At 33.9% G+C, this 27,336-nt stretch overlaps 2 protein-coding genes across 2 annotated transcripts in view; both read right to left on the bottom strand.

Annotated features, from left to right (window-relative positions):
- Window positions 1–6,742: 6,742 nt before the first annotated feature.
- Window positions 6,743–7,735, bottom strand: LOC129907842 (uncharacterized). The gene has a single exon (XM_055984247.1). It carries the CDS (start codon window positions 7,733–7,735, stop codon window positions 6,743–6,745), a length of 993 nt encoding a protein of 330 aa, XP_055840222.1.
- Window positions 7,736–11,937: 4,202 nt separating this feature from the next.
- Window positions 11,938–27,336, bottom strand: part of LOC129906875 (E3 ubiquitin-protein ligase SMURF2) — a 155,380-nt gene continuing 139,981 nt past the window's right edge. The window contains exon 9 of the mRNA XM_055982833.1: window positions 11,938–12,417. Within this exon, the coding sequence (XP_055838808.1) occupies window positions 12,133–12,417 (285 nt within the window). The 3' untranslated portion in view covers window positions 11,938–12,132. The remainder of the gene's footprint in view (window positions 12,418–27,336) is intronic.

Below are 27,336 nucleotides of genomic sequence, written 5' to 3'. Positions count from 1 at the left end.
TACAAAAATATTTTAAAAAATAATCACGCTTTGCCCTACGACTAAAATGCTAAAAAAGTGCATTTTGACACTTTTCCTCCAAATTAACCGTTCAAACTAACTTCAAATTAAATTTTAGTAATTTTATTGGATTCTCCTAGTTTATTATTTTCTTTTTGTTTCATCTAAAAACACTAATAAATGGTAAAGTTATTCTAAGAAGAGAGTAAAAAACATGAAATTACAACAAATTGACGAACCTTTTTTTCTAATAAAAAAAAAAAAAAATCTGTTACACCTACTTCATGAAAACACATTTGTAATCATTATAAACCAAAACAAAAAAATAAAAAGTTTATAAACAACGGTGCCCCAAACAAAATTTTTATTCAATCTAAAGGAGACTGGGCACTTTTGTATGGGACGTGGCCCATCGGTGTAACACATTGTGACATACATCAAATGAAAGGTCTCGATGAGTGTATTGCTTTTTAGTATGGGCACAAGTCTGTATCTCGTGCAGGGAAAGTGCAGTGATGCATTTTATGTTCAAAAATATGTGTAATAAAATGCAGAAAAGTATACATTTTGACTAGATTCTCCATTAAATTGTTTCAAAAACATTACATAACTGTGTTGGAAGTTCAATTGGGCTATTCCATCACCAGTTTTCTCCCATGACTTAATGCATTTTTCGGTTTTTTTAACACTCTTGTATGGACGTGGCTCATTGGTGTAACACATTGAGACACACATTAGATGAAAGATCTCAATGAGCGTGTTATTTTTTTGTATGGAAAAAAGACTCTATCTCGTGCAGGGAAAGTGCAGTGGTGCATTTTATGCTCAAAAATAAATGTAACACATTGAGACCTACATCAAATAAAAGGTACTGATGAGCACATTATTCCTTTGAATGGACACAAAACTCTTTCTCGTGGAAGGTGGAGTGTTGCATTTTATGTTCAAAAATGTATTACCGCTTATTTTACATGTTTGTGTTTTTAGAACTCCAACATTTTATTAGTTATATAACTTAAAGTTTGATTTGCATTTTTGAAAAATTAGTCACAACCATCGTATGTTTAATTACTTTCAAACCAACAAGGTAGTTTCGCACACGACTTCAAAGTACAGAAAATCATATACTAACTCAAACATTTTTCGGTATTGCATTTCATAAATCCATAAAAACCAATAAATACATTTATTTTTAAATTAAAGCAGTTGATGGATTAGTCCAACAAAACAAAGTTATTATAATGTTTTTGAATCAAGTCAATCGAGCATCTAGTCAAAATGAATGCTTTTCTGAGTTTTATTACATTCATTTTTAAACATAAAATGCATCACTGCACTTTCCCTGCACGAGACACAGACTTTTGGCCATATAAAAAAATAACAAACTAATCGAGACCTTTCATTTGAAGTATGTATCAATGTGTTACACAAATGAGCCACGTCCCATACAAAAGTGTTTTAAAAACCGAAAAATGCATTGCGTCATGGGTGAAAACTGGTGATGGAATAGCCCAATTGATCTCCCAACACAGTTATGTATAATTTTTTTGAACCAAGTTAATCGAGCGTCAAGTCAAAATGTATACTTTTCTGAATTTTATTACATACATTTTTAGACATAAAATGCATCACTGCACTTTCCCTGCACGAGATACAGATTTGTGCCCATACAAAAAAATAGTACACTCATCGAGACCTTTCATTTGATGTATGTCTCAATGTGTTACACCAATGGGCCAAAATGCCCACTCTCCTTTGCAGGAAAAAAAATCAATTTCGACTCTCATAAAAATCGCAAAAGAAATGTTTCTTTAAGTGATGCAAAAATGTGCATACGTTTATTACCTTTTCAAAAAAGTACGTTTCATAAGATTATCTTATAAACTGCGAAAGTTATACACCAATTATTCAACCATCTTCCATTTAAATGCTATGGAAACCCCCTGGTAACTATAATACCCCTGTTCCATTGGGAGGTGGCAAAATACTACTAGTAGTTTACTAGCGATTTTCACTGGAACGCACTTTCAACGAATTCAATACAAATCGTATCTACTCGGGAAGAAGAACATGAGTAGATGATAGTACTAGATTAACCAAAACATCTACTTGTAGTAAACTACCACCTCCAATGGAACAGGGCTAATGTAAAGTTAATATAGGTATGAGTTCCCAAAAAGATCAAATTTACCTTACTGTTCTAGTAAATTCGTAGCTTCAGATTCACTTTAGAGTAAAGCCTTTTTAAGTATGATTTTTTTTTGTGGCACTTTGGCTACTTCACAGCCTCTATAGCTTGCCGGGTGACTTCCATTTCAATTAATGCACTTCGCTGGACTTTTGCTATTTCCGGTACAGTCTGCAGTTAAATGTTTTCCCGCGCATTTCACACACCTAGGTTCTTTTTTGCAATATGTTTGCGTGTGGTTGAAACCTTGACAGCGTTTACACTGAGGTACTTGCTTTGTACGGTTTCTTAGAGGTTCGATCTTAACAACGAGGTTAAGTATTGTTTTAGTTTTGTAGATTTCCTCTAGTTTTTCTGTTTTATCAAACGTGAATATAAATAGTGGGAGGCCACGTTGTACCACGACTGCTTCTTTATCTTTTTGTTGTTTTTTCTCCTTTACGATGTTTTCAGCATTTAAAATCTTGTAATTTTGTTCTTTAAGAGTACTGATGACATCATTTTTTTTTGGCATGAGGAGTGTAAACCCCTCGCCACGACGCACAGTGTGGGAATTCGCGAATTTAGAGGAATAAAATTAATAACGCTTGCATTTTAAATTTTGTTGTAGTTTTTTTTTGTGATTAGTTCATTGAATATGTGTATACAATCAAATGTAATTCACATTTTGCTGATATTTTATTTAAGTTTTTGTAAAATGAGCTTTGAAGTGACAGGTTATTTTCACCAAAAAGTACTTTTTTTTTGAAAATCATAATTTACAAAAAAAAACTTTTGAGGAATGATTTATTGTTTAATTTTATGACAAATATGAATAAAATAAAGAAAAAAATTAATTATTGTCAGAATTGACTAGGTTTTTTGCAAACCGATATGTCAATGACGTTGTATATGAACTAAAGAAACTATAATCTAAAAGGCTACTAAAACGTACAAGATACTATTTCAAAGGATGTTTTAAATTACGTAGCTTTATTTATGGACAATCAATGTTTTTTTTTTAAATTGGTAAGTGTTCTGTCACGAATTTTTTTCTGCCATACATCATCAAACATACCAAAAATTGAAAGAACCGTAAACTTCCTGTCGAAAAAAAAAATCAGTTTAACTGGAATAGACAATTTGTATTTACCAATCGTGTTATTCTTGTAAAATAAAAAGCCAATTTGAATTTATTTAATTGTTTTTACTATATGTTTTGTTATTAATGTAAGCAATTTCACCTTTACTATCAGTTTATAGCTACATTCAACATACATATACAGGGTGTCCCAAAAGTTAACGTCGAAATGAAAACGGTAGATAGGGTAGGTGGTGACAGTTATCAGAAAAATAATTTAAAAAAACGCAGCCATATATTTTGTGAGTTATGGGCATTTGAAAAAAAGTTGAAAAAATGGTCACCCTGTGACGTTTTTCATATGCCGTGACTACAAATCTTAAGTTTTCTCATTTTTTTCTTTTGCTACGCAACCTTGAATAACCCTGCTACCAAATGCATTCAAAAATTTTAACTCAGCTGCATCAGTTTTAAAGCAAATATTACTTTTTTGCCCAACTAAGTATTAAAAAATTTTAAATGACTCTAAATCAATGAACCGTAGTGTAAAAAAAATGCTCTACGATGTTTCGGCAAGTTACCTTAAAAGTTGTTGAGAATATTCCATAAATAACCGAGATACAATTTTTTTTCTTAAGAAATCCGACATTTTATTAGGTAGTTTTCCCATATTATTTAAGTTTTGTACCCTTTCAGAACCTTTCAGAACACAAAAACTTAAATAATATGGGAAAATTACCTAATACAAAAGTAAGATTCCTTAAGAAAAAAAAATTTATCTCGGTTAAGATTAAGATTAAGATTAGGGTGAGAAGTGGGAATAATTCGCCTTATCACTTCGGCCTCTGATGGGCCTATTGTGATGTCCTCTTTTTAGAGTTCACGTAGAAATCCTGAGTTTAGAAAACTTAGTATGTTTTTGGGTGAACTAGCGGCAATGTTTTCCGCTTCGAGATAATACCCTCCGAGGTGACGTCGACGTGTATTGATTAAGCAATTACAGTGACACAATATGTGTTCTGCTGTTTCTTCGTCTTCGTTACACATTCTGCAGGTATCGTCTTGTGAAATGCCCATGGTCTTGAGGTGTTTTTTTTACAGAGCAGTGTCCAGTAAGGAAGCCTGTGGTTATGCGAATCTGACTCCTGGTGAGTGTGAGGAGTTGTTTCGTTCTGGCGTGGGAGATTTTTGGTATAAATTTTTTGGCTTGTCTGTTACCTTCCGTATGCGTCCAGTAATGATTAGCCATATCTCTTAGCCATTTATTAATGTAATGTTTTGCAGTGCTTGTTGGTATGCCACAGAATGGTCTTGGCATCATGAATGTAGATGCGGAACCTTTTCTGGCTAGTGTGTCTGCTATTTCATTCCCAACGTGACCGCTGTGACCAAGTATCCAAATGAGTTGAACTCTGTTTGTACTGGCAAGCTGGTGTAGTAGCTGTATACAGTCCCATACTAGCTTCGAGGTGACTTCATTGCTCCTAAGAGCTAGGAGTGCGGCCTTGCTGTCAGAGAGAATATAAATTTTTTTGTTTATTACAGCTCTGTTTAAGTTTTCTCTGAGGCAGAGTTCAATTGCGAATATCTCTGCTTGGAATACGGAATTGAAGCTGTCCATGCTCTGGTGCAGATAAGTTTTGGTGTTCATTCCGAATACTCCGGCCCCAACACCTTCATTTGTTTTGGAGCCATCTGTGTACCATACATGAGACTCGCTATTGAAGATGGGTCTGTTCTGTTCCCACTCATGTCGTGAGGGGAATGTGACCTTATAGTTTTGGGTGATGTTATATCTTGGGAGACAATTGTCTACTAGAGATATTTTAAGTAATTCTTCCCTATTTAATTCAGTGAGAATATCAGAGTGAATTATCTTGAAATTAGAGTTATCTTCTGCGATGAGCCTGTAGCCGTTGACCATGGCTTCTTTCTTTAGTAGGAGATGGAGTGGTGGTAGATCTGTGATAACTTCTAACGCTGCTGTGGGGGCTGTTCTCATTGCTCCTGTAATATTTATACAAGCTAGTCTTTGTAGTTTATTGAGCTTGGCTTGTACTGTTTTTTGTTTTGTTTTATGCCACCAGACCGGTGCAGCGTATGTTATAATTGGTCTGGCAATGGCTGTATAGAGCCAGCGAGAGATTTTGGGGTTGGCACCCCAGTTTTTACCAGTTAGACATTTGCTGGTCCATAAGGCAGTCCTGGCTTTGTCAATGGTTTTCTGTATATTAGAGTTCCAGTTGAGTTTTTCGTCTAGGGTAACCCCTAGATATTTAACTTCCTTTGAGAATTCTATCGCTTCACCGAATAGAGTAGGCTTTATAAGTTTGTGTTTATTTCTTTTTCTGGTGAAGGCGACTATGGTACTTTTTTTAGGGTTGACGTCAAGTCCAACTTTTAGGCACCAGTTTGCCACTAGATTGAGTGCTCTTTGTAGAAGATTCGAGATCGTGTCTTCGAATTTACCTTTAATGAGGATCACAATGTCGTCAGCATAGCCCTGAACATAAAATCCAGCATTGCTAAGTATGACAATCAATTCATTAACTACAATGGACCACAGAAGTGGGGAAAGAACCCCGCCTTGAGGGCATCCTTTTGCAGCTGTGATTCTGATTTTGTCATTGCCCAGTGTGGCATTAATTTTCCTGTGACTAAGCATATGTTGAATCCATCTGCATGTGGTAGGATCTACCCCAGTGCTGAGGATGCAGCGTTGTATTTGAGCATAATCAGTGTTATCGAAAGCACCCTCAATGTCTAGGAAGCAACCTATTGCAGTCTCTTTGTCGTTAAGGGATTTATCAATCCGCATTGTTAATTCCTGAAGAGCAAGCGTGGTTGATTTTCCTGGCTGGTAGGCATATCGGTTGTTGTGAAGAGGTGTTGTTTTCAATGGCCCGTCCCTGATATGCCTGTCTAGTATCTTTTCCATTGTTTTCAGGAGGAATGAGGTAAGACTAATTGGTCTGAAGGATTAAGCTTGGTCAGTTGGTCTTCGTCCTGATTTAGGAATGAATTTGACCGTTACTTTTTTCCAGCTTGTTGGTAAGTAACCCCATGCGTAGCTTGTTCTAAATATGTTTATTAGCATAGGTGTAATTTACTCATTTCCTTTCTGAAGGAGTGCTGGAAAGATTCCATCTTCTCCGGGAGATTTATATGGGTCGAAGGAATTTATTGCCCATTTTATATTTCCCTCATAGAACATATCCCTTGCTCTTTTCCAGTCCTCTCTGTTTGTTCTGGTAAGCCTGAACTGGGGAGAAGGACTAGATAGATCTGAGGGTATGACTATAGAGTTTGGAAAGTGAGTGTCCGTAAGGATTTGTAACGTATCTGGACCATTTTCCGCACGCGTGCCATCCGTGTTTTTTAAGAGACCAATATGATTAGTGTGCTCTTTAGCGAGAATTCTGTGGATGCGAGCGCTGCTTTGTATATCAGATATATCATTGCATAACTTTTTCCATGATTCTCTTTTGGCTCTTCTAATCTCTGTATTGTAGTTGGTTAGAGAAGTGCGGTATGAGGTCCAGTCTCCATTGCGCTTGGCTTTGTTGAATAGTTTTCTGGTCAGCGTTCTTAGCTTTGAGAGCTTGGCATTCCACCATGGTGCCTGATTTCGTTTTCTCTGGGCATGCGTTATGGTAGCCAGTGGTGATTGTTGCATTAAGACTGTTGCAGCTTATTTCGAGGCTGTCAATATCTCTGATGCTGTTTGGACAGTTTCTGATCATTTGCGAGATTTCTAGGCAGTAGTCGTCCCAGTTTGTCGCTCTCGGTTGTCTGTACGTTAAGGGGAGTTTTGATTCTATACATTTATCAAAGCAAATTTGCCGGTGATCTGACATTGATGTTTCAGTCGAAACATGCCAGTTTTGTATAGCATTACCTATGAATGAAGTGGATAGGGTGAGATCAAGGACTTCTTCCCTGATTCTGTTCATGAAAGTAGGGCTATTCCCATAGTTTAAGATTTCAAGATTATTTTTAAAAATGAATTCTAGAAGGTACTCACCCCTTTTGTTTATGTTGGAGCTGCCCCATACAGTGTGGTGGGCGTTAGCATCACAACTAATGATGATTTGCCGGCCTGTTCTGCCACAGTAGTCTATAAGATCCTGCAGTGGTGTGAAGCTTAGGTCGGCAGAATCCCCTGCCAGGTAGGCTGAGCAGATGACAGCTTCTGACCTACCCTCCGAGGTTTGCAGCTGGATGATAGCTGCTACCATGTCCTTGTTGGTGTACTGTGGAATAGGAATGGTTATTATAGATTTATTTATCATAATGCAAGCTCTAGGTCTACCTTCACTACTAGAATCATAAATTAGCTCACCTGATAGGCCTTTTATCTGGTCTTTCACTATGTAAGGTTCCTGGATAAAGGCTATATCAAGGTGTTCCTTATTGAATCTGTGGCTTAGTACTGCCGAGGCAGCCTTCGCATGCTGCAGATTAATTTGGATACACCTCAATCCCATGGTTATTGTTGAGCGGGTTTACTGGCAGGAGCGCCAGTATCAGTTCCAGGTGCCGCGATAGAGTTATCCCCAGGGGTCTCATCGGTCCGAGACAAGTCTTCAGACGTCTTAGGTCCATTTTCTTCACTCGGAGTTGAACATAACTTGAGAATTTTTAATATAAAAATTCTCAAGTTTTGTTCAACTCCGAGTGAAAAAAATGGACCTTAGACTTCCTGGGGTTGGCAACTTCTACCGTTGACCCACTGATTGTAGGAGCATCTGTGTTTGCTTCCTCTGTTGTTGCAAGGTCCTTAGAGCTATCGCCCTTGTTGTTTCCTTGCGTGCCAGTGCCTTCCTGTCTTGAGTTTGCCTTGATCCTAATTTGGATCTGAGAGAAGTTCAAGAACAGTTTGCGCTTTGACTTCAGAATGGAGTCCTTGGATTTCTCATCGACAGAGAAAGTGACGTGATAACCGCCACTTTTTTCTTTGATGATCCTGAGGACTCTCCATCCTTTGGTGTTTAAATCGGTGTTTTGTTTTCCAAGCCGATTTAGAAAAATGTCTTTGGTGAGATTTTCATCTTCCGGGACATAAGTAACGCAAACGTGTTGCTTGGGTATATCGTTGCCCTGAGTGACACCTAGTTTTGCGTCCTTCCATGGCTTTATTTTTTCTGCCAGGTAAACGAGAGCCATCCGACTCTGTCCGAGACGGCTACAAACTTAACTGCTGGACAGTTTTTGTCTGCTTTGTCCATTTCTTCCAGAACGCTTTTTCTGACCAGTTTGGTTTCGCGCTCCGTAAGTGTTTGTAATGGATGGAGAAAGTGCATAATCGCGACCTTACATTGGGCTGTGGCATCCCGATAGGGGCCCCCTGATGTGCTTGGTCGTGATTGATTAACTTCTTTTCCATGGTTGGATCCAGTTTTGGCGGCACTGCTGGGCTTGTCTTTGCTGGTATTTGGACTGAATCTGGTCTTCTCGTGAGCACGATGCTTCTTCGAGGCTGCTCCTGCAGGGGAGTTGTCAGCTGATCGTTCCCTTTAGCCCTTGTTTGTTGGCTGCACTGATGTGCCTGCCTTCTTGTCTGCTAGTATTTTAGCGTATCTAGCCTTTTCTCTGCGCCTGGCTTCTTCGGGCTCAATGCCGTCTCTGATCTGCGCAGCTATACGTCGCTTCTGAGCCCCAGTGAAATAACACTGGTCAACAAGGTTTTTGCCACAAGAACCAAAATATACTTTTCTAGTAGTTTTCGGGGTGCTGAATCCGAATCTGAAGTCAGAAAAATTTGATTGGCCTTCGTTTTTGAAATATTACCGTTAGAAAATGTCAAAAAACGTAATTTTGGCTGTTTTCGAGGTTATGTTTTTATGTGGAGTAATTAATTGTGAATAAATTTGTAACGGTGCCAATAAGAGCTAGTTTTATTCATTCAAAAAATGTTTAAATCTTTCCGATATCTCTTTTATTGCCCGAGATATTTAAAATTTAATTAGCGGTCTTTGATTCAGAAACAACACTGGCCAACCAAATTACACTTTTTTTGCCACAAGAATCAAAATATACTTTTCTGAAGGTTTTTGGGTTGCCGAACTCGAATCCACAATCAGAAAAATTCTATTAGCCTTCGTTCTTAAAATATTACCGTTATAAAGTGCAAAAAAAGGGTTTTTTTTATAACGGCTATATTTCAAGAACGGAGGCTAATAGAATTTTTCCGATTGCGGATTTGAGTTCAGCAACTCAAAAGCCTTCAGAAAAGTATATTTTGGTTCTTGTGGCAAAAATTCTGTGACCAGTGACTTAAACTTTAGATTAAGTTTAGTTTCTCTTTGACTTATTAAATGAAGCTAAAGATATCTCGAGCAATAAAAGAGATATGGGGAAAATTTAAACAGTTTTTGAAAGAAGAATATCTGTTCTTATAATAACCATTACAAATTTGTTTATAATGAATTACCCCACATAAAAACAGAACCTCGAAAACAGCCAAAATTACGTTTTTTGACATTTTTAACGGTAATATTTCAAAAACGAAGGCCAATCAAATTTTTCTGACTTCAGATTCGGATTCAGCACCCCAAAAACTACTAGAAAAGTATATTTGGGTTCTTGTGGCAAAAAAAAAGTTAAATTTTGTTGACCAGTGTAATCTTTCTGCTGGGGCTTGTTGACGTGTTCGTTACCTTCAATCATAGAGCTTGGACCTTGTGGTGCCTGAGCATCTAGATTGCCCTTTGCATTGGGAACGGGCACGGCTCCTGTATATGGGGGTGGTTCGACGAAATCCACGTCCATATCAGTCCCTGGTGAGCGGAGTAGAGCTTCTAATCTCGGTTATTTATGGAATATTATTTTTTAAATAACTTAATTCTTTTTTTTTTCTTACTGTTAACTTTGAATTTGAACACCCTGTATTTCTATTGGAATTATTTTAAAATCAAATTCACAAATTTTTTGAACACCCTGTGAAATAAAAAAGTTTATAATTCTATAACATTCTTCTTCTAACAAAATCCCAAAAAGTTATTCGATTTTTACGGTAGGTATGCCATCATTTTTTTTTGATGGTCATTTAGAAAAAAAGAAAAAATATATCATAACAAAATTGGGGTGTCAAATTTTAGTGATTCTTGATAGATAATAAATCTCAAGCTTTGCATTGAATATTGTATCTAAGCGGAATAACGCGGAATAACTAAAGTTCTGCTCTAACAAAGGTACAAAAATCGAAAAAAAAATCATTTTTTTAACTTCAATCACCAAAACAAAAATGTAAAACACCCTGTGAAACAAAAAATTACTCACATAATTATACCTTGATATTTAGAAAATATAAAAAAAATAAAACTTTTATTAAAACACACACCAAACGCACGAGAAAAAATCAAGAGCAAAGTAATCTCTTTCACAAAATAAGCAGAAAAAAAAATCGCCAACTGCAACTTCGAAGCTATTTTTTTTTTTGTTTACATGATCCCCACCTATCAATGCTTTTGTTATCACTTTTTACAATCTATTAGCTTTAGAAAAAACCGGTTGTGGCATCAAACAAGACAAGTCTTTTTTCGAATTAAATTCCGCTAAATTCGCGAAATCCCACACTGTGCGACGACGTGTAGAGGTCTTTCTGATTTGTTTTCGTATGTGTACCACTCTAATTTTTCTTCGTTTAGTCTTCGCGAAAGGAAAAAACAGTTATCGGAGTCTTTTACACAAACTTTCCACTTGTTGTTATTAAGCGAGATAACTTTAAAATTCGTCGGCGGTAACGCCTTTAAAATAGTTTGTAATTTATTGAGGTCCGCAACCCCGACAACATTAATCGGGGGCGGTGGCCTTATTTTAACAGGTTTTTCTCCGTTATTTTTATCGTTTTGTTTATTTACTTCTACATTCACTTCTTCCGTTTCGGAAGAGGATCTTTTCGTTTCACGTTCTAGCTCTTCTTCGTCTGTTTTATATGCGTGAATATCCACTTGATTCTATATCTGTTTTAGCTTTTTTCAACATAACATTTTCTTTGCGAAGAAGATCGATTTCTAGCTGAGCTTTCTTTAAGGGCCCATTTTCATTTCTTAGATATTTTATTTCTTATTTCAACTCTTGATAAAGTTGCAATGTTTCGTCGAGCCTTTGACGAAAATCTTTATTGTCTTTACAAGACTTTTTACTTTCTTTGAGTCTTCTTTTGCATGCTCTGGCGGTTTGGGCGGACTCTTTTGCCCGGATACACTCGATGTTGGTGGTGTTCGAATTGGAATGATTGGATCTCCCCAGAATCCTTAGAGCCGACCTCCGAAGAAGGTGGATTTACCAGATTTTAGTCGCCTCTTACGACAGGCATGCCTACCTCGGGTATATTCTTTCTTTTCCCTTACCCGAAGGGGAAAAGAAAGTTTATCATAGAATCGGAATAGTCATACAGCTGTCAGTTAACTGAAATATTGGAGAAATTCGCTTCAAATTGCATAATTGAACACTACGAGAAGAGTCGAAAACAAGACATATGAATATTAGAACGGTCGTAAGTTGATTTTTCCTGGTCTCCTAAGTTAAATATACAACGCTTGTTTGTTTCACATTGTTTTTAAACTATTTTTAACAAAATGCGAATTCTACTTTTTTCACAAATGACAGCTAGTCATAAAACGATTCTTTAATTAACCAAGACATTTGTAAGAAATAAAAACACATTTTGCTGGCAGCAAAACGATTAAATACTGTTATCCATGTTTTAAATACATACAATATTGTTCAATGTGAGTAAGAACTGTTTAGATATTTTGTAATTATGTGTAAATATAAATATATATAATAATATGTATATTAAAAAGTTTATATATACTTTTTTATATGATATAGATGAGAATGATGATTGAGTGAGTATAGAGAAATGGCGTTTCAAATTCTACTCCACTGCAAATCCACAAGTTTCTTCTACTGCTTGCGTTAATTTGTCACACAAAAGTTGATAAGTTTCATAAGGCGGTAGGTCGATACGGTTGAAACATGTATGTGCTTTTGGCAGGTTTTGCGTGGGTACATCAGCGGTCAAATGAATTGTAAATAGCCTAGGCCCAACTGCGCCAGTCGAACCTTGTAGTGCTCGAAAGCCTTGCAAAGGAACTCTTGACGATCCTGTTACAAATTGCAAGAGACGTGCACGCATTTCTGATGAATATGATTCTACTACCTGTAACGTGGAAAAATAAATGCATATATTTTTAAAATGCTTGTTCAAGGTTATTAAATAGGAATAATATTATAAAAGAATACAATTCAATAGGGTTGTAGATCAAGTTCGTAGGATTATAAAAGAAACTAAGATGGAACGTAGGAAACCATTTTAGACACACTCACTTTGTTGAAAATAAAAAAAAAATTTCAGAAATTAAATAAAAAAATGTAAAAAGAAGTTTGAAATTATTTTGAAATCTCTGGTGTTTTAACTAATTGGGACATTTATACAATATAAGTTCTGTTTGGTTAGGAATTGGGCTAAAAATGTTGAAAAAAGTAGAAATATTTCTGTTTCAGGCAGTACCCAAACAGACCTATGCACATAGGGGTATTTTCCAATTTTACGCGGACAAAATTATTTTTCCGGTTTATCTTCATCAACAAGGTAAAAGCTTGTATTTAGTACTGGAATAAAGTGTTTTAAGTGTTGATTTCAATGAAAACATTTTTCTTCCTAAACCACTTTTTGATCAAAAAAAAAAGTGTCAAGAATGGATCCCAATGGTTTGTTAAAGCGCTTATAAATGGAGTTCTATTATAGGGCTGTAAAAGTAACGACAAAATGAGTACCCGCATGTATACGTTACTTTTGGTTCTAGTACCCGCATCAACGATATCGTTACTCGTTACTTTCGTTACTTTAGGTATATTTCGTATGTTTCGCATGTTTCGCATGTTTCGTATGTTTCGTATGCTTCGTATGCTTCGTATATTTCGTATATTTCGTATGTTTCGTATATTTCGTATATTTCGTATATTTCCTACATTTGGTATTTTTGTTATGTCTCACGATTTACGTTAAGAACTTATTATTTTGGTTGTTTTTTTTTTATATATATTAAAAGTAAAAACGACATTAAAAATTTAATAATGCAAGATTTTGAATGACAAGAAATCTTTTTTAAAATGGTATACAAATATTCTCTAGCTCAACTAGCTTAGCAAAGAGTAAAGTTTTCAAGAATCTGCTTTCAATATCAGATTTTCGATGTACCTAAAAGTAATTTTTTTTTTTAAGATATGAATGTGCCGGTGCTGAATAAAGTTTTTACCAGAAATAGTTAAATAGAATCATAACTGACATAATTAAGAAACCAAACAATTCAAGATTCAAATAAGAATATACGAACACGCCCATGTTTCGTTTCCTCCCGGTCCAAACTTAAAAATTGTCATTGCAGCCAACCTAAAATAAAAACCCATTCAATCATTTCATTCAATCACATTCATTCCATATTCTCATTCAAAGTTGTCGTCACTCATGTCAGACACCACCTCACCACACACAAGCAAATCAAAAGAAAAAAAACAAAAACTTTAAACCACGAATAAAACCAAAATTGTAATTATTTGTTTGAATCAAACTAAAGAATAAAATAAATTAAACAAATCAAACAAAGGAAAAGAAAAATTCTTTTTATTAATTACAAAAGGAAAAAAGGAGAAAACAGAATACAAGTACGGCTACGCCCCAACAGATGCAGTGTACCATTTTGTTTTTGTTTCACATTTACCTATCCAAATTGGTATTCTAATTGGAATGTATCTACACTACACTCAAACACACTTTCACATAATTCACTCCACACGCACATGTCCATAAAGAACAGGTACGAAAGAGAAAGAAACAGAATTCTTATTTACCCCTTTTGATAAACATACACAAAAACAGAACAACAAAATCGTAAAATACATAAATGATGATACCGAACCGATACGAGATGCGAAATAATGCGCACACGACAAATGCAGTGTACCATTTTGTTTTCGTTTCGCATTTCCAAATTGGTATTGGAATTGGAGTATCGTCGTTACTCGTATGTTCCGTATTTTTTGTATGTTTCGCACGTTTCGTATGTTTCGCATGTTTCGTTACTTGTTCAGTACTAGTAACGAAACATACGAGTAACGAAATTATTTGGGCAGTAACGTTTCGTTACTCGTTACTGAAGTGAATACCCGCATTTAAGTAACGAATACATACGGTTTGCTACAGCTCTACCCGCATGTATACGTTACTTTTGATACTAGTACCCGCATCAATAATATCGTTACTCGTTACTTTCGTATGCTTGGTATATTTCGTATGCTTCGTGTGTTTCGTATGTTTCGCATGTTTCGTATGTTTCGTTACTTTCGCATGCTTCGTACTTTTCGTATATTTCATGTATTTGATACGTTTCGTATGTTTAGTATTTTAAGTATGTTTCGTACGTTGGTATAAGAGTGAAAAAAATTTTCTTTTGAAAAAAACCAATAATAACTTGTATAATCTAAGCTACTTTTTAAAGCCATAAACATTAATTTAAGTTGCGGCGTTCTCATGTTGTAAGAGTTTGAAGGTAGCTATACTGATTTTTTTTTCGATTTTTTTTTAATCAAACGTGGAAACTTTTTTTATTTTATTCTATTTTTTCGACAAAATTTTGGTAATTTTTTGTTTATATCCGTTCAGTAATCTTATCACAATTCTTTACAGACCTTTATTTCAAAAGTACATCGCGCAGATCTCGGAATATTAACACTTCAATCATGTCGAACAATTTTTCATTTTTTTTTTCTATTGACAGTGATTTTTAAACCTCTTTTTTCGGCTTTTTTTTAGTTGAAAATTTTGCACTGAAAATTAACAAATTTTTTCAAAAACCAAAACACTTTTGTACATTCTTAAGCTACATTTCAAGACCATTAACAAAAAGGTCATAAACACATTGGGTTCGGCATGGGTATATTTCGGCCAAATAGAGAAAATACTAAAAGGTCTCTTTTGATATTTCTGTATAAATTATTATCGATAACTCAACTATACCTTGGCACTACTGCTATTATCGAGACAAAAGTAAACTCCAGATAATTATCTGGAGTTAGCATTCCGACTACGGTAATGATATCGATACGAGATGCTAAATGCGCCAAATTGAGTGTATCACTTCGTTTCGTATCTCATATATCGGATGATTTAGTATTGAAATTGGAATAGGGTCGTTACTCGTATGTTTCGTATCTGTCGTTACTCGTATGTTTCGTATCTCGTGTATGTTTAGTTACTTCAGTACCCAGTAACGAAACATGCGAGTAACGATACTGTTTAGAAAGTAACGTTTCGTTACTCGTTACTGAAGCAAAAACCCGCATTTTAGTAACGAATACATACGATTTGCTACAGCTCTACCAAACATACGAAAGTATCAAATACATGAAATATACGAAATGTAAGAAACGTACGAAGCATGTGAAAGTGAAAGTAACGAAACATACGAAACATGCGAAACATACGAAATATACGAAAAATACGAAGCATACGAAAGTAACGAGTAACGATAATAATAATGCGGGTACTAGTATCAAAAGTAACGTATACATGCGGGTACTCATTTTGTCGTTACTTTTACAGCCCTAGTTAGAATTTTTTAAAGTCAACCATGTCGAATTTCCAGACTGAGATTACGGTACTTCCCACACTGTTCGGGGGGCAACAGATCTCCACTGGTATTTTGAGGTTTTTCGCAAGTTTCTTGATTTAATATTGTGTAGCTTGTAGTTAGTCTACCGTTATGTGTGATATACCAAATGAAAGGTAATTGTATCAGAATGCTCATAAAAGTTTAATAAAATTTCTATGTATCTGCTCTTGGTCAAAAGTTATAACCTGTTGAATTCTAAAATTTTATTACCGTTATCTCAAAATTGTGTTTACGAAAATGATTGAAACTTTGCACACATTTAGTCGTGGTCATGGTCTATCATTACTCTATATACTTTATTCCTGTATCTCACAGAGAAAAATAGACCACATAAAATAGAACAAAAACAATAAGATTTCTCTATGGTTTTCATCCAAGAAGGAAACCTTATTAAAACAATCGGGTTTTCCTTATTGTTTTAAAATCTGCAAAAAAAAAAAAAAAAACGATGACCAGGCTGGGAATCGAACTGGAGACTTCAAATCGTTAGTCGCCCACCTTACCACCCGAACCAACCTGCCATGAAAATATTGATTGCAATTTTTTTTCTAGTGCTAAGTTGCAAACAAAAATCAACTTTTCAGTCAAATTTTAATAAGATTTTCTCTAAAAAAATAATAAGAAATCTCCTTAAAAAAACCTTATTAATCGTTGATTTTAATAAGATTTCCTTATGAAATGTATGGACGGTAAAACAATATGGCAATCTGTTAGTTTTTAGCGGGTCATATTTTTCTCTGTGTATTAAATAAAAAAAGATAAAAATAAAAAAAACATGAACATCGGTTAAAAACGGTCACAAAACGTGTTTTTTAAAAACTTGTTTATTCCTTTATTCATTCAAAACAGACTAAACAATTTTTTGCACATGCATGCATAAGGCCAAAAACCTACATGTCCTATAAGTTTGAGATTTTTTGAACGCAAGGTGTTTTTCAAAAATTCACGCAGAGTGTTGGAAAAAATTCCGTATTAGACGCCTAATTTTTTTTCTCTCATGTTTCACCTGGCACCTTTAGAATTGTCAAAAAAAATATAGCAACAAAAATCAACTCTCTACAACTTCGCGTTTAGATTTTAGCCCAAATTTCATCTTTCCGTTTTACCCCTGTTTACCCTATTAAACGACGGAATTTTTAAAAATCCTTTATTTGGATTAAGCTTTAGGTTATTATCTTTCAAAGAAGCTATAGAAGATTTTTGTACCTCTAATAGTTTATTTTTAATTTTTAATTGAAATTTTTGCCGCACTGCGAAAGTGCGAGAGTGGAACGGGAGAAAATGGCGTCACTTTTTTGTGGTGGCTGCCATGGTTCATCGATTTGTATCAAAATCACGTCAAAAAAAGTAGTTTGACAAATTTGACTTTTAAGGGTTTGAGTGTGTGAGTGTTTCTGATTATGGATTCTGATTTGTAAAATGCGAAATTTAATATTTTAATAATGTAATCCTTTAGTATTTTTAATGAGGAATCTAATTGCATTATTAGTTTTGAGATACAAATTTCCATTCAACCAATAATAAAGCTCAAAGTCGAGAATTACAAATTTGAGCATTTTTATGTCACTTTTTAAATGATTCTCATGGCTTATACATATGTACATATGAAAAAAAATTTTTGACGTTTACTTTAAGTATATATTACAAAGTAAGCTACAAAAATAAATTTGAGCGTATTGTTTTCATAAAAATACCCAAATAAAGCCAACTATTTTTGTAAAAGCTTATTTCAAATTCGAACAGTCGTTTTTTTATAAAGCTCTGATATTCATGAGTAAACTGTTTTAATTTCATAGCCGAACTCGGTCGACTTTCGACACAGCAAGTTAAATTCTGATCTTGAAATTGGCTTCAATTGAATTGCAAAATAAAAGGTCAGTCCTATTTTCGTACTTGAATTCAAAATAAAATATCAGAAATGAAGTTGCTACTAGGATTAGAAAAATCAAGGCTTCTATTTGCTCGTATATTAAAAGGCGTGTTTTTTTTGGCACAGCTATCCGTATCTGCAGTGGGAGCTTCCATGTATTACAAATACAACACCCAGCTGCGGAGAAAAATAAAACTTATGTCTGGCTGCGGATAAGAAATTGACATTTTTTCGAGTATCGATACTCGATCGGAGAAAATTTTGGTAGGAATTGCTTTTTCTAGCTGCTGCTTGCTGGTATATGGACAAATGCCAGTTATTTTAAAGCCTTTGATAACATTTACTGGTCTTATAACCCGTGCACTCTTAAAGCTGAATTTGACAACTGTGAAAAGTTCAACTATAGGAAATCTGTGTAACCTCACACAATGACGCTTTTCTTACGTACGCTTTTTTTGACAAACGTAAGGAAACGTAAGAAAGCGAGCAAAAGTTCAACCAGACTGAACTTTTGCTCGCTTTCTGACATTTATCAGACATAGTTACAGTCACCCACATAATTATTGCGCCAAATGTGAATTTAAAAAAATGAATTACTGCAAAATTAGGTGTGTTTTTTAATTTCTCTTTATAGATGTTGCACATAAAAACGACATCGAGATATTTTAAATCAAAACAATTTAATTATTAAAAACAAAAATAATTTAATGATGTTGTAGACTGAGTTTTACTGGTAAAAAAACAATTTATTTTGATTGCTTTTGTTTTTATAACTTTATGGCCAATCTTACGTGTTCCTCAAATGTTTTTTTTTTGTCGACTTTTAAATATCCTATACTTTGTTTACTGTTATTTTTTGTTGTTTACCGGAAAATTTAATTTGTTTGGCAAGAAAAATTAGAAAAAAAGAGCCAAAAAACTTAAACTTAACTAGCACCTCTGTTTACAAAGAAATTTTGACAGCAGATCAAACTCACTTAGATCTTTCCAAAATAAGTGCAATCAGTCTTATATTCCCTTTCAAAACGGGCCACCGTTTATATTCACGACTGACAAAATCTACGAACATACCTCTATATGTCAAAAGCTTGTCCGAAAGCAAAACCAAAATAAAAAATCAAACTTTGAACATATGCAGATGGATGCACAAAAGGAAAATCTAGAAAATCCAACTTGTTTTTTTTTTATTTCTAACGTTTCAAAAATAAATTAATTATACGTAAAAACTACTTAAAAATAATCTTGAATAAAATTCGTTCTTTTTTTTTATTATCTGACAGCTGCGGATGGGCAACTGCGGATACGTTTTTTTGGTAAATCAAATTTGGTTGCAGATAGCGATGTCAAAAAAAACACGCCTAAAATCTACTGAAAGTATTGTCGTTGCTTTTAATAACATTACATTTTTGTTTAATAACAAAAAGTGACAGATTATAAATAAATTGAATTGTTTGCGTAAAATACTTTAATGTGTTATAGAATATCTTCATTTTTCATAAAAAAAATATTTTGTTTCATTTTGATTTATGTATATAGCTTTTAAATGTATTAGAGCTTTAAATACAAAATGAAATCTATAGTTTATTACGTCATTATTATTAGAACACAATTGAAACATTTAATGCAAACAATGATACTGTCTCTTCTTGTCACAGTGAAAAAATATTGTATAAAGAAAAGATAGTATTTCCTTTGGTATTTGAAACCCAATACCCTGCAAAAGTTTTGAGGAAAGGAAGACATAAAAAGATGAGAATCTGAAAGTCCAAATCATATTAAACATATTTTCAATACCAATAATTATAAAATGAGGTTGATGATGTACAGAAACCTTTATTTAAAAATGTTTAGGGTAAGTCGTGGGAATATGCCACACTTAACAGTAAAACAATTCTATTAAATGGTAAAAGCAAGTTTAGTTCAAGATTTTTTTAAATTTATTAGATTGTCATTTTATTTAATAGGAAAACCAATAAAAACATAACTTTAATTCGTTTAATTCATTTTAAATAAAGTTTAAAAAAAAACCTCAAAAAGTGGCATTTTACCCACTTCTGACGGGTTGATATGCCGGCAGATATTTAGGCAGTATGTCTTTTTTAAGTTCAATCGCGTGAACCATCGGGTCCTTGTGCATCGATCTCTGGCATTTAGAGCTTTAAATACAGTCACATCTTGCTCCGAATTTGTCGGAGAAGCACAGATCACAAATTGGACAAAAAACGTCTGTATCCTCTTCGCTTCCTCGGAAGTGTCATTTTCACTTTCGTTTTCCTTTTTGTTCTGTTAATTCTATGTTAGTTTGCAATGTATGTGGCATTATACCCCAAAACGTCCAAAACCTCCCTGAACAAAAATTAAGGCCAAATATCATGTCTAGACAGGAACACTCGTTAAGTTTACATATCGAATCTTACCTTTTTGAAGTATTTTTCAAAATATTTAATTGAAAAATAAAAAAAAAACAAAGTTGAATTAATGATAATGACCAATTATTTGAACTATTAATGTTTATGTTGAATCGGGTTTTTTTGGTCACTTCCTTCTATATGCAAATAAAAATCTTTATTTCATACTTTTTCCCTACGTTTCGTCGTAATTTCTCGACTTCTTCAGGGGTATTTTATTAAATCTGTTAAATATTATATTGAAAACTTTTTACACTATACAAAAATTAAAAATTAAACTTACATGAAAATATTATTTTGTTACATTTATTAATTGGCAGATGATTAATAATTAAAAACTTTCGAATTTTCTAAAATAAAAATATAAATTATTGACATTTAATAAATAAAAGTTAAAATAAAAAATAAAAACATACATCATTTCACTTTAGAAAAACAAAATGAAAAACAATTTGAATTTAAATATGAATTATAACAGAAAATTACAGGGCTCTTATTGCCAAAGAATAACTTGCTATTGTATTGTCTCTATCTTCTTGAGTATTCATTGTTTTCTCTATATTTTGTTGTATACGTAGACTTTCAAGTGTGTATCTATTATTTGTTCTCTTTTCCTTGTCCATTATTGTTGTATTATCGAAGTCTGCAGAGTGGCCAGTTTCTATTATATGTTGTAATAACCCAGTCTTTTCTCTTTTGTTCCGAATATCCGTTTTGTGTTCGATTAGTCTCGTCTCCAATGATCTATTTGTTGTCCCAATGTAGATCAGATTGCACGACTCCTCCTCCTTGCCACTGCACCCAATATTATAAATTATATCATGTTGTTGTTCTTTTTATATTTTGGTTTTTGTGTTGGTGAATAATTGTTTTATTGTTGTGTTTGATTTGTGAGCGAATGTCACATTCTCTTTATTTATTATTTTATTTAAGTTTCTCTTATCCGTTAAGTTTGGGATACATGAAATACCATAGTATCTGTTCATTTAAATAAAACAAACGATTTAACGTGGAAAAGCCGAAGCAAAAACCACGATCAGATTTTTTATTCTTTCCAACAATGACCTTTCCGTTAAACAAAAAATTCTTTCCGATAACCAAACTTTCCGTCTGAATCTGTCCGCTTTCGTATTAAGACTAAAAATTACCAACTTATAACGTTTCTCTCCAATAAGAGAGAAAAAATGTAGAACGTAGAACGAGAACACAGTAGCTCTGTTCAACGATCAAAAAACATCGAAAACGATACAGTATCGCATAGTGTTACCAACGTCTGGATTTTGTTGAGAATTTTTGTTTTTATTGGTTTTATTGATGTTTTTGTTAATTCGATTATTTATTAAGTAGTTTGGAAAATTGTTCAGGTATAGTATTGTTTTTATATTTTCTTCTTTAAATTCTATATCGCTTATTTGTATTATTTTATTTATAAAATTGTTCGCCGTGTTGATTTTTTGTTGTAAGGGTTGAGTCGAGAGGAAATTTATCATTCTACCAGATGTTGTTGTTGAATACCAATTGAATTTGAATTTGTTAATTGTTCTGAAGATTCTGATATCTAAGTAGCGTATGCTTTGGTTTTGTTCAGTTTCAACTGTAAATTTGAGTTTAGTATGGTAATGGTTCAAGAATTCCAAGATCGCGTCTTTATCTTTTCCTTAATTATTAGTACAGGTTAAATAGGCATTTAAAAAAGAAAAAAATTATTACACTCATGAAACTTGGCACAGAGTTTGCTTTTGGGATAAGAACCAAGAATACAAAAAGTCTATAAAAAAAGTTGGATGGAAGGGTGTTTTCCCGCGGATAAGAGGGAGGGGGTGAAGGTCAAAAATATACTGAAAAAATTGTTAGTCGAATATCATCATATGACACATGTTTTCAAGGTATTTTTTTTTATGCTGAATCTAAGGACATTAAAATAAAGTCAATACGATTGCTCTAAGAAAAGTTATTGTCGATTAAAAACCAGGATGCTTGTTTTTTGACCTCAACAGGTAAAATATAACCGAAACCCATATGAAAAACATGCTACACTGACATAATTCAGGATGAAGGTTTTATATAAAGCAGGGACAAAGGATTCATAAAGTTTTTTAAAATATTTTTGGTGAAAGGGTGTTTTTTTGGTGGGTTGAGTTGTGTGTGAGAAAGGTATCATAACAGCTGACTTATATTTTATTAATTTTTAAAACTTGGTGAAAAAGTTTTGTTTGGTGTAAGAATTAAGAATCCATAAAGTGTACAAAAATTTCTTGAGTTAAAGGGTGTTTTTTTTAAAGATATGATGAAATTCGGAATCAGTACCACAAAAAAACTGGGAAAAAATTGTTACACCAATGAAAATTGGTACAAATGTTTGATTTATAACAGAAACTAAGAATCTAAGTAGTCTATAAAAATATTTTAGGTGAAAGGGTGTTTTTTTTTTTGGGGGAAATAAGGGAAATCCGCGATAAGCCCGGCAAAATCAATGGTATAAAAGTTACCCTTCGAAATTTATTAAAAATGTTGTTTTTCCCATGGGAATTACGAATAAAGTAAGACTATAATTTTTTTTCATGTGAAAGGGTGTTTTTTTAGGTGTAGAGAAAATATGGGTATATTTGGAAAAGTGTGCAATACTAGAGTAATACTAGTGGTACTCTATTGAAATTCAGGAATTATCTTACTTTTGAGATAAGAAACAAGAATCTACAGTGTCTATAAAAATATCATGGTTAAAAGGGTGTTTTCTTGAATAATATGTCAGCTGTTATGATACCTTTCTCACACACAACTCAACCCACCAAAAAAACACCCTTTCACCAAAAATATTTTTAAAACCTTTATGAATCGTTTGTCCCAGCTAAAATCTTCATCCCGAATTTTTTCAGTGTAGCACGTTTTTCACATGGTTTCAGTTATATTTTACCTGTTGAGGTCAAAAAACAAGCATCTGGTTTTTAATCGACAATAACTTTTCTCAGAGCAATCGTATTGACTTTATTTTTATGTCATTAGATTCAGCATCAAAAAATACCTTGAAAACATGTGTCATATGATGATATTCGACAAACAATATTTTTCGGTATATTTTTGACCTTTTGACCCTCCCTCTTGTCCGCGAAAAAACACCCTTCCACACAACTTTTTTTTATAGACTTTTTGTATTCTTGGTTCTTATCCCAACAGCAAACTTTGTGCCAAGTTTCATGAGTGCAACAATTTTTTTTTATTTGTTGATTTTATGTACTATTTTACCTGTACGATATGGCAAACACGTCGTCTACATACTTTTTTATGAATTTAATGGTAATTTGTTTTTCTGTATTAAGTTTTTCTTCCACAGAAATGGAAAACTGCAAGAATTGTGGCGATTCCTAAGAAAGGTGCTAGGAACATCATCTCCAATTACAGGCCAATCTCTCTTCTCAACAATCTTAGTAAGCTCTTGGAAGAGCTGACACTAAGGAAGCTGAAGAAGTTCTGCAGCGATAACAACATCATCCCAGACATGCAGTTTGGTTTTCGGGAGAAGCACTCCACACTGCATCCGCTCATGAAGTTCCACCAAGACATCACCTCGGCTTTAAACAACAATCAAGTTACTGTCGCATGCTTTTTGGATGTCGAAAAAGCCTTTGACAGCGTATGGATAGATGCTCTTATCCATAAACTTCATTTACTAGGCTTTCCTTTGGCACTAATTAAAATTATTTTTTCTTTTCTCTCTTCCAGAAACTTTTTTGTGCAAGTGGAGGATCGGAAATCACCAATGAAAGTCATTAGAGCTGGAGTTGCTCAAGGATCCAAACTTGGCCCCTTCCTTTACAGCATCCTGACGTCAGACCAACCACCTGCAAGTGAGTGCGAGAACCTGCTTTACGCGGACGATTCACTCACTTACTGCAAGTCCATCTCACCAACAATAGCTGCCAGGAAAGTCGAAGCTCACATTCGGAAACTGTATGAGTTCTACAGTAAATGGGGTATCCGAATAAACTCATCCAAGTCGGAACTACTGTGCCTTAGACGATCAGGAGGAAGAGGCAGTCGATCGGCTGGAAGCTGTAGAAGCATCACATTGACACTTCCAGATGGAACTAGATTGCCAGCCAAACGCAACGCCAAGTACTTAGGAATCAACTTTAACGAGCTCCTCAGATTCAACAATCACTCCCGTTTGGTCCTCAAAAAAGCCAACTTTGCTTTCCATCGCCTTCACCCTTTGATGAAAAGAAGAACAGGATTGAGTCAACCAACGAAACTCTTGATCTACAAGCAGCTTCTGCGACCAGTCATTGCCTACAGCTTTCCAGTATGGTACACCATCTCCAAGACAGCCATGAAGGAACTACAAATGTTCGAGAGAAAAATACTGAGGATTTGCACTGGCCTCATCTTTGACCGACAGCGGCAGAAATACTATAGCAACAAACGACTCTACGAGGAAGCAAAAATCATACCACTGGACAAGTATCTACTGCAATCGGCGAAGGTACTGGTAGGAAATATCGCCAACCATCCCAATCAACTGATGAGAAGAATGACAGCCCAACAACGACATCCGAAACCTAAGTACCTTTGCGCTTTGGATATACTGGCTGAGAACATAATTTCAATGGACCACGAAGAAGTTAACTTTTACGCCGACACCCAGTCGGCTTACTACCGTGGCTAACGCCAACCAAACCAACCCAACTCAACCAACCCCACAACTGGACACCCCGAGGACAACCTAGTCAGCAGACTTTAAATTAAGTTTATCCATGTATAATATTTATTTATATTTTATAACTTAGTCATTGTATAAGGTTAGGCCCCCTCTGTGCCAACAAAATTTTGTATCTATCAATGATTTTAGACATAAGTTAATTTTAAGTCAATTGTAAATAACAAGTTCAATAAAAACAAAATTGAAAAATTGAACGAAAGGATTAAGTTTTTCTATGATTTTTTCTAGCAAACCATTCAAAATGATGTCCGCTTTTGCGGGGGAGAGAGGATTTCCCATTGGCATACCAAAAGTCTGGTTGTATAATTTACTATCATATTTAAAGTAATTGTTTTCTTTTAGACAAAATTCTAGTATCTTCAAGAATTGGGCTTTTGGTATTTTTTACGAAAATACAAAAACCATATAATTTTTTTTACAAAAATACCAAAAGCCCAATTCTTGAAGAGCGGTGTAATTTTCTGTTATATGTAATTCAAATTTAAATTCAAATTGTTTTTCATTTTGTTTTTCTAAAGTGCTATGATGTATGTTTTTATTTTAACTTTTATTTATTAAATGTCAATAATTTATATTTTTACTTTAGAAAATTCAGAAGTTTTTAATTACATGGTGTAGCACTCAAAATATACGCGGGCGGAGACCTATCAGGTTTTGTAGAACTAGTCGCACTGATTACGAAACGGTATTTGAAAATCCCCTAACACCCCAAAATCTAGAGTTACGGGCAAAAAAACGGTTTTTTGGACCTTCACACATTGAAAAAATTCTAGCTTCGTCAATTTTTACCCATTATTTTCTCAAAAACTAGAAGACATAGAAACATATAGTTTTCACGGTTCGATAAAGAATCAATTGAGGCAGTTTTCTGTGTGAGTAATTTTTTTTGCCCGTAACTCCAGATTTTGGGGGTGTTAGGGGATTTTCAAATACCGTTTCGTAATCAGTGCGACTAGCTCTACAAAACCTGATAGGTCTCCGCCCGCGTATATTTTGAAACCTCATTTTTGTAATACCGTGTTATTAATCATCTCCCAATTAATAAATGTAATAAAATAACATTTTCATGTAAGTTTAAACAATTTTTGTATAGTGTAAAAAGTTTTCAATATAATATTTAACAGATTTAATAAAATACCCGTGAAGAAGTCGAGAAATTACGACGAAACGTAGGGAAAAAGTATGAAATAAAGAAATAAAGGAAGTGACCAAAAAAACCAGATTCAACATAAGCAAAACTAATCATTACTAAGAGAACTGCATTGTCAGAATAACCAATATGAGCTTTGTAGTGTAAAATATTGAAATGTGGCATATTACCCAAACTGGCATATTTGCCCGACTTACCTTAGTTACTAAAATTGTATTTATCTTTAATTTAGTTTCTTTTTTTCTGTTTAAATACATTCAGGAGTTTTCTTTTTATTTTGTTTGTATCTTATAGTGTGAAGCTTTTTTATTTTATTATTTCAAAAAACAATGTCAAATGAAAAATTTTTTTTGAAAACATTATTGCGCATTTATTATTGCTAGAATTTATTTTTATTTTTTAAATATGCTTATTCAATGCATAAAAAGTCTATATCTATAGGGTGTCCCAAAGGTTAACGTCGAAACGAAAACAGTAGATAGGGTAGGTGGTGACAGTTATCAGAAAAATAATAAAAAAAATCTCAGCCATATATTTTGTGAGTTATAGGCATTTGAAAAAAAGTCGAAAAAATGGTCACCCTGTGACGGTTTTTCATGTGCCGTGACTACAAATCTTAATTTTTCTCTTTTTTTTTTTTTGTTACGGAATTTTGAATAACCCTGCTACCAAAGTAATCAACAATTTTAACTCAGCTGCATCAGTTTTAAAGCAAATATTACTTCTTTGCCCAACTAGGTAAGTATTAAAAAATTTTACATGACTCTAATTGAATGAACCGTAGTGTAAAAAAATGCACTTAAGAGTTGGTTTATGGAATATTCTCAACAATGTTATACCATTTTGAAAAGAGAATTGAACACACCAACTTTTAAGGTAACTTGCCGAAACATCGTAGTGCATTTTTTTTACACTACGGTTCATTCAATTAGATTCATGTAAAATTTTTTAATACTTAGTTGGACAAAAAAGTTATATTTGCTTTAAAACTGATGCAGCTGAGTTAAAATTGTTGAATGCATTTGATAGCAGGGTTATTCAAGGTTCCGTATAAAAAGAAAAAAATGAGAAAAATTAAGATTTGTAGTCACGGCACATGAAAAACCGTCACAGGGTGACCATTTTTTCCACTTTTTTTTTAAATGCCCCTAACTCACAAAATATATGGCTGAGATTTTTTAATTACACTGTGCAAGTCGAAATTCTTGACAGGCGCGCGAATAACTGTTTCGCCCTATTTCGGACCTGAGAAATCGATTGACG

Source organism: Episyrphus balteatus, chromosome 1, assembly GCF_945859705.1.
Source record: "Episyrphus balteatus chromosome 1, idEpiBalt1.1, whole genome shotgun sequence".
NCBI lineage: Eukaryota > Metazoa > Arthropoda > Insecta > Diptera > Syrphidae > Episyrphus > Episyrphus balteatus.
Note: the sequence above shows the minus strand (reverse complement) of the source record. Positions and strands in the feature narration are given on the sequence as shown.

Coding starts and splice junctions, on each gene's coding strand:
- LOC129907842 (XM_055984247.1), bottom strand. CDS start 7,735: ATGGGATTGAGGTGTATCCAAATTAATCTGCAGCATGCGAAGGCTGCC.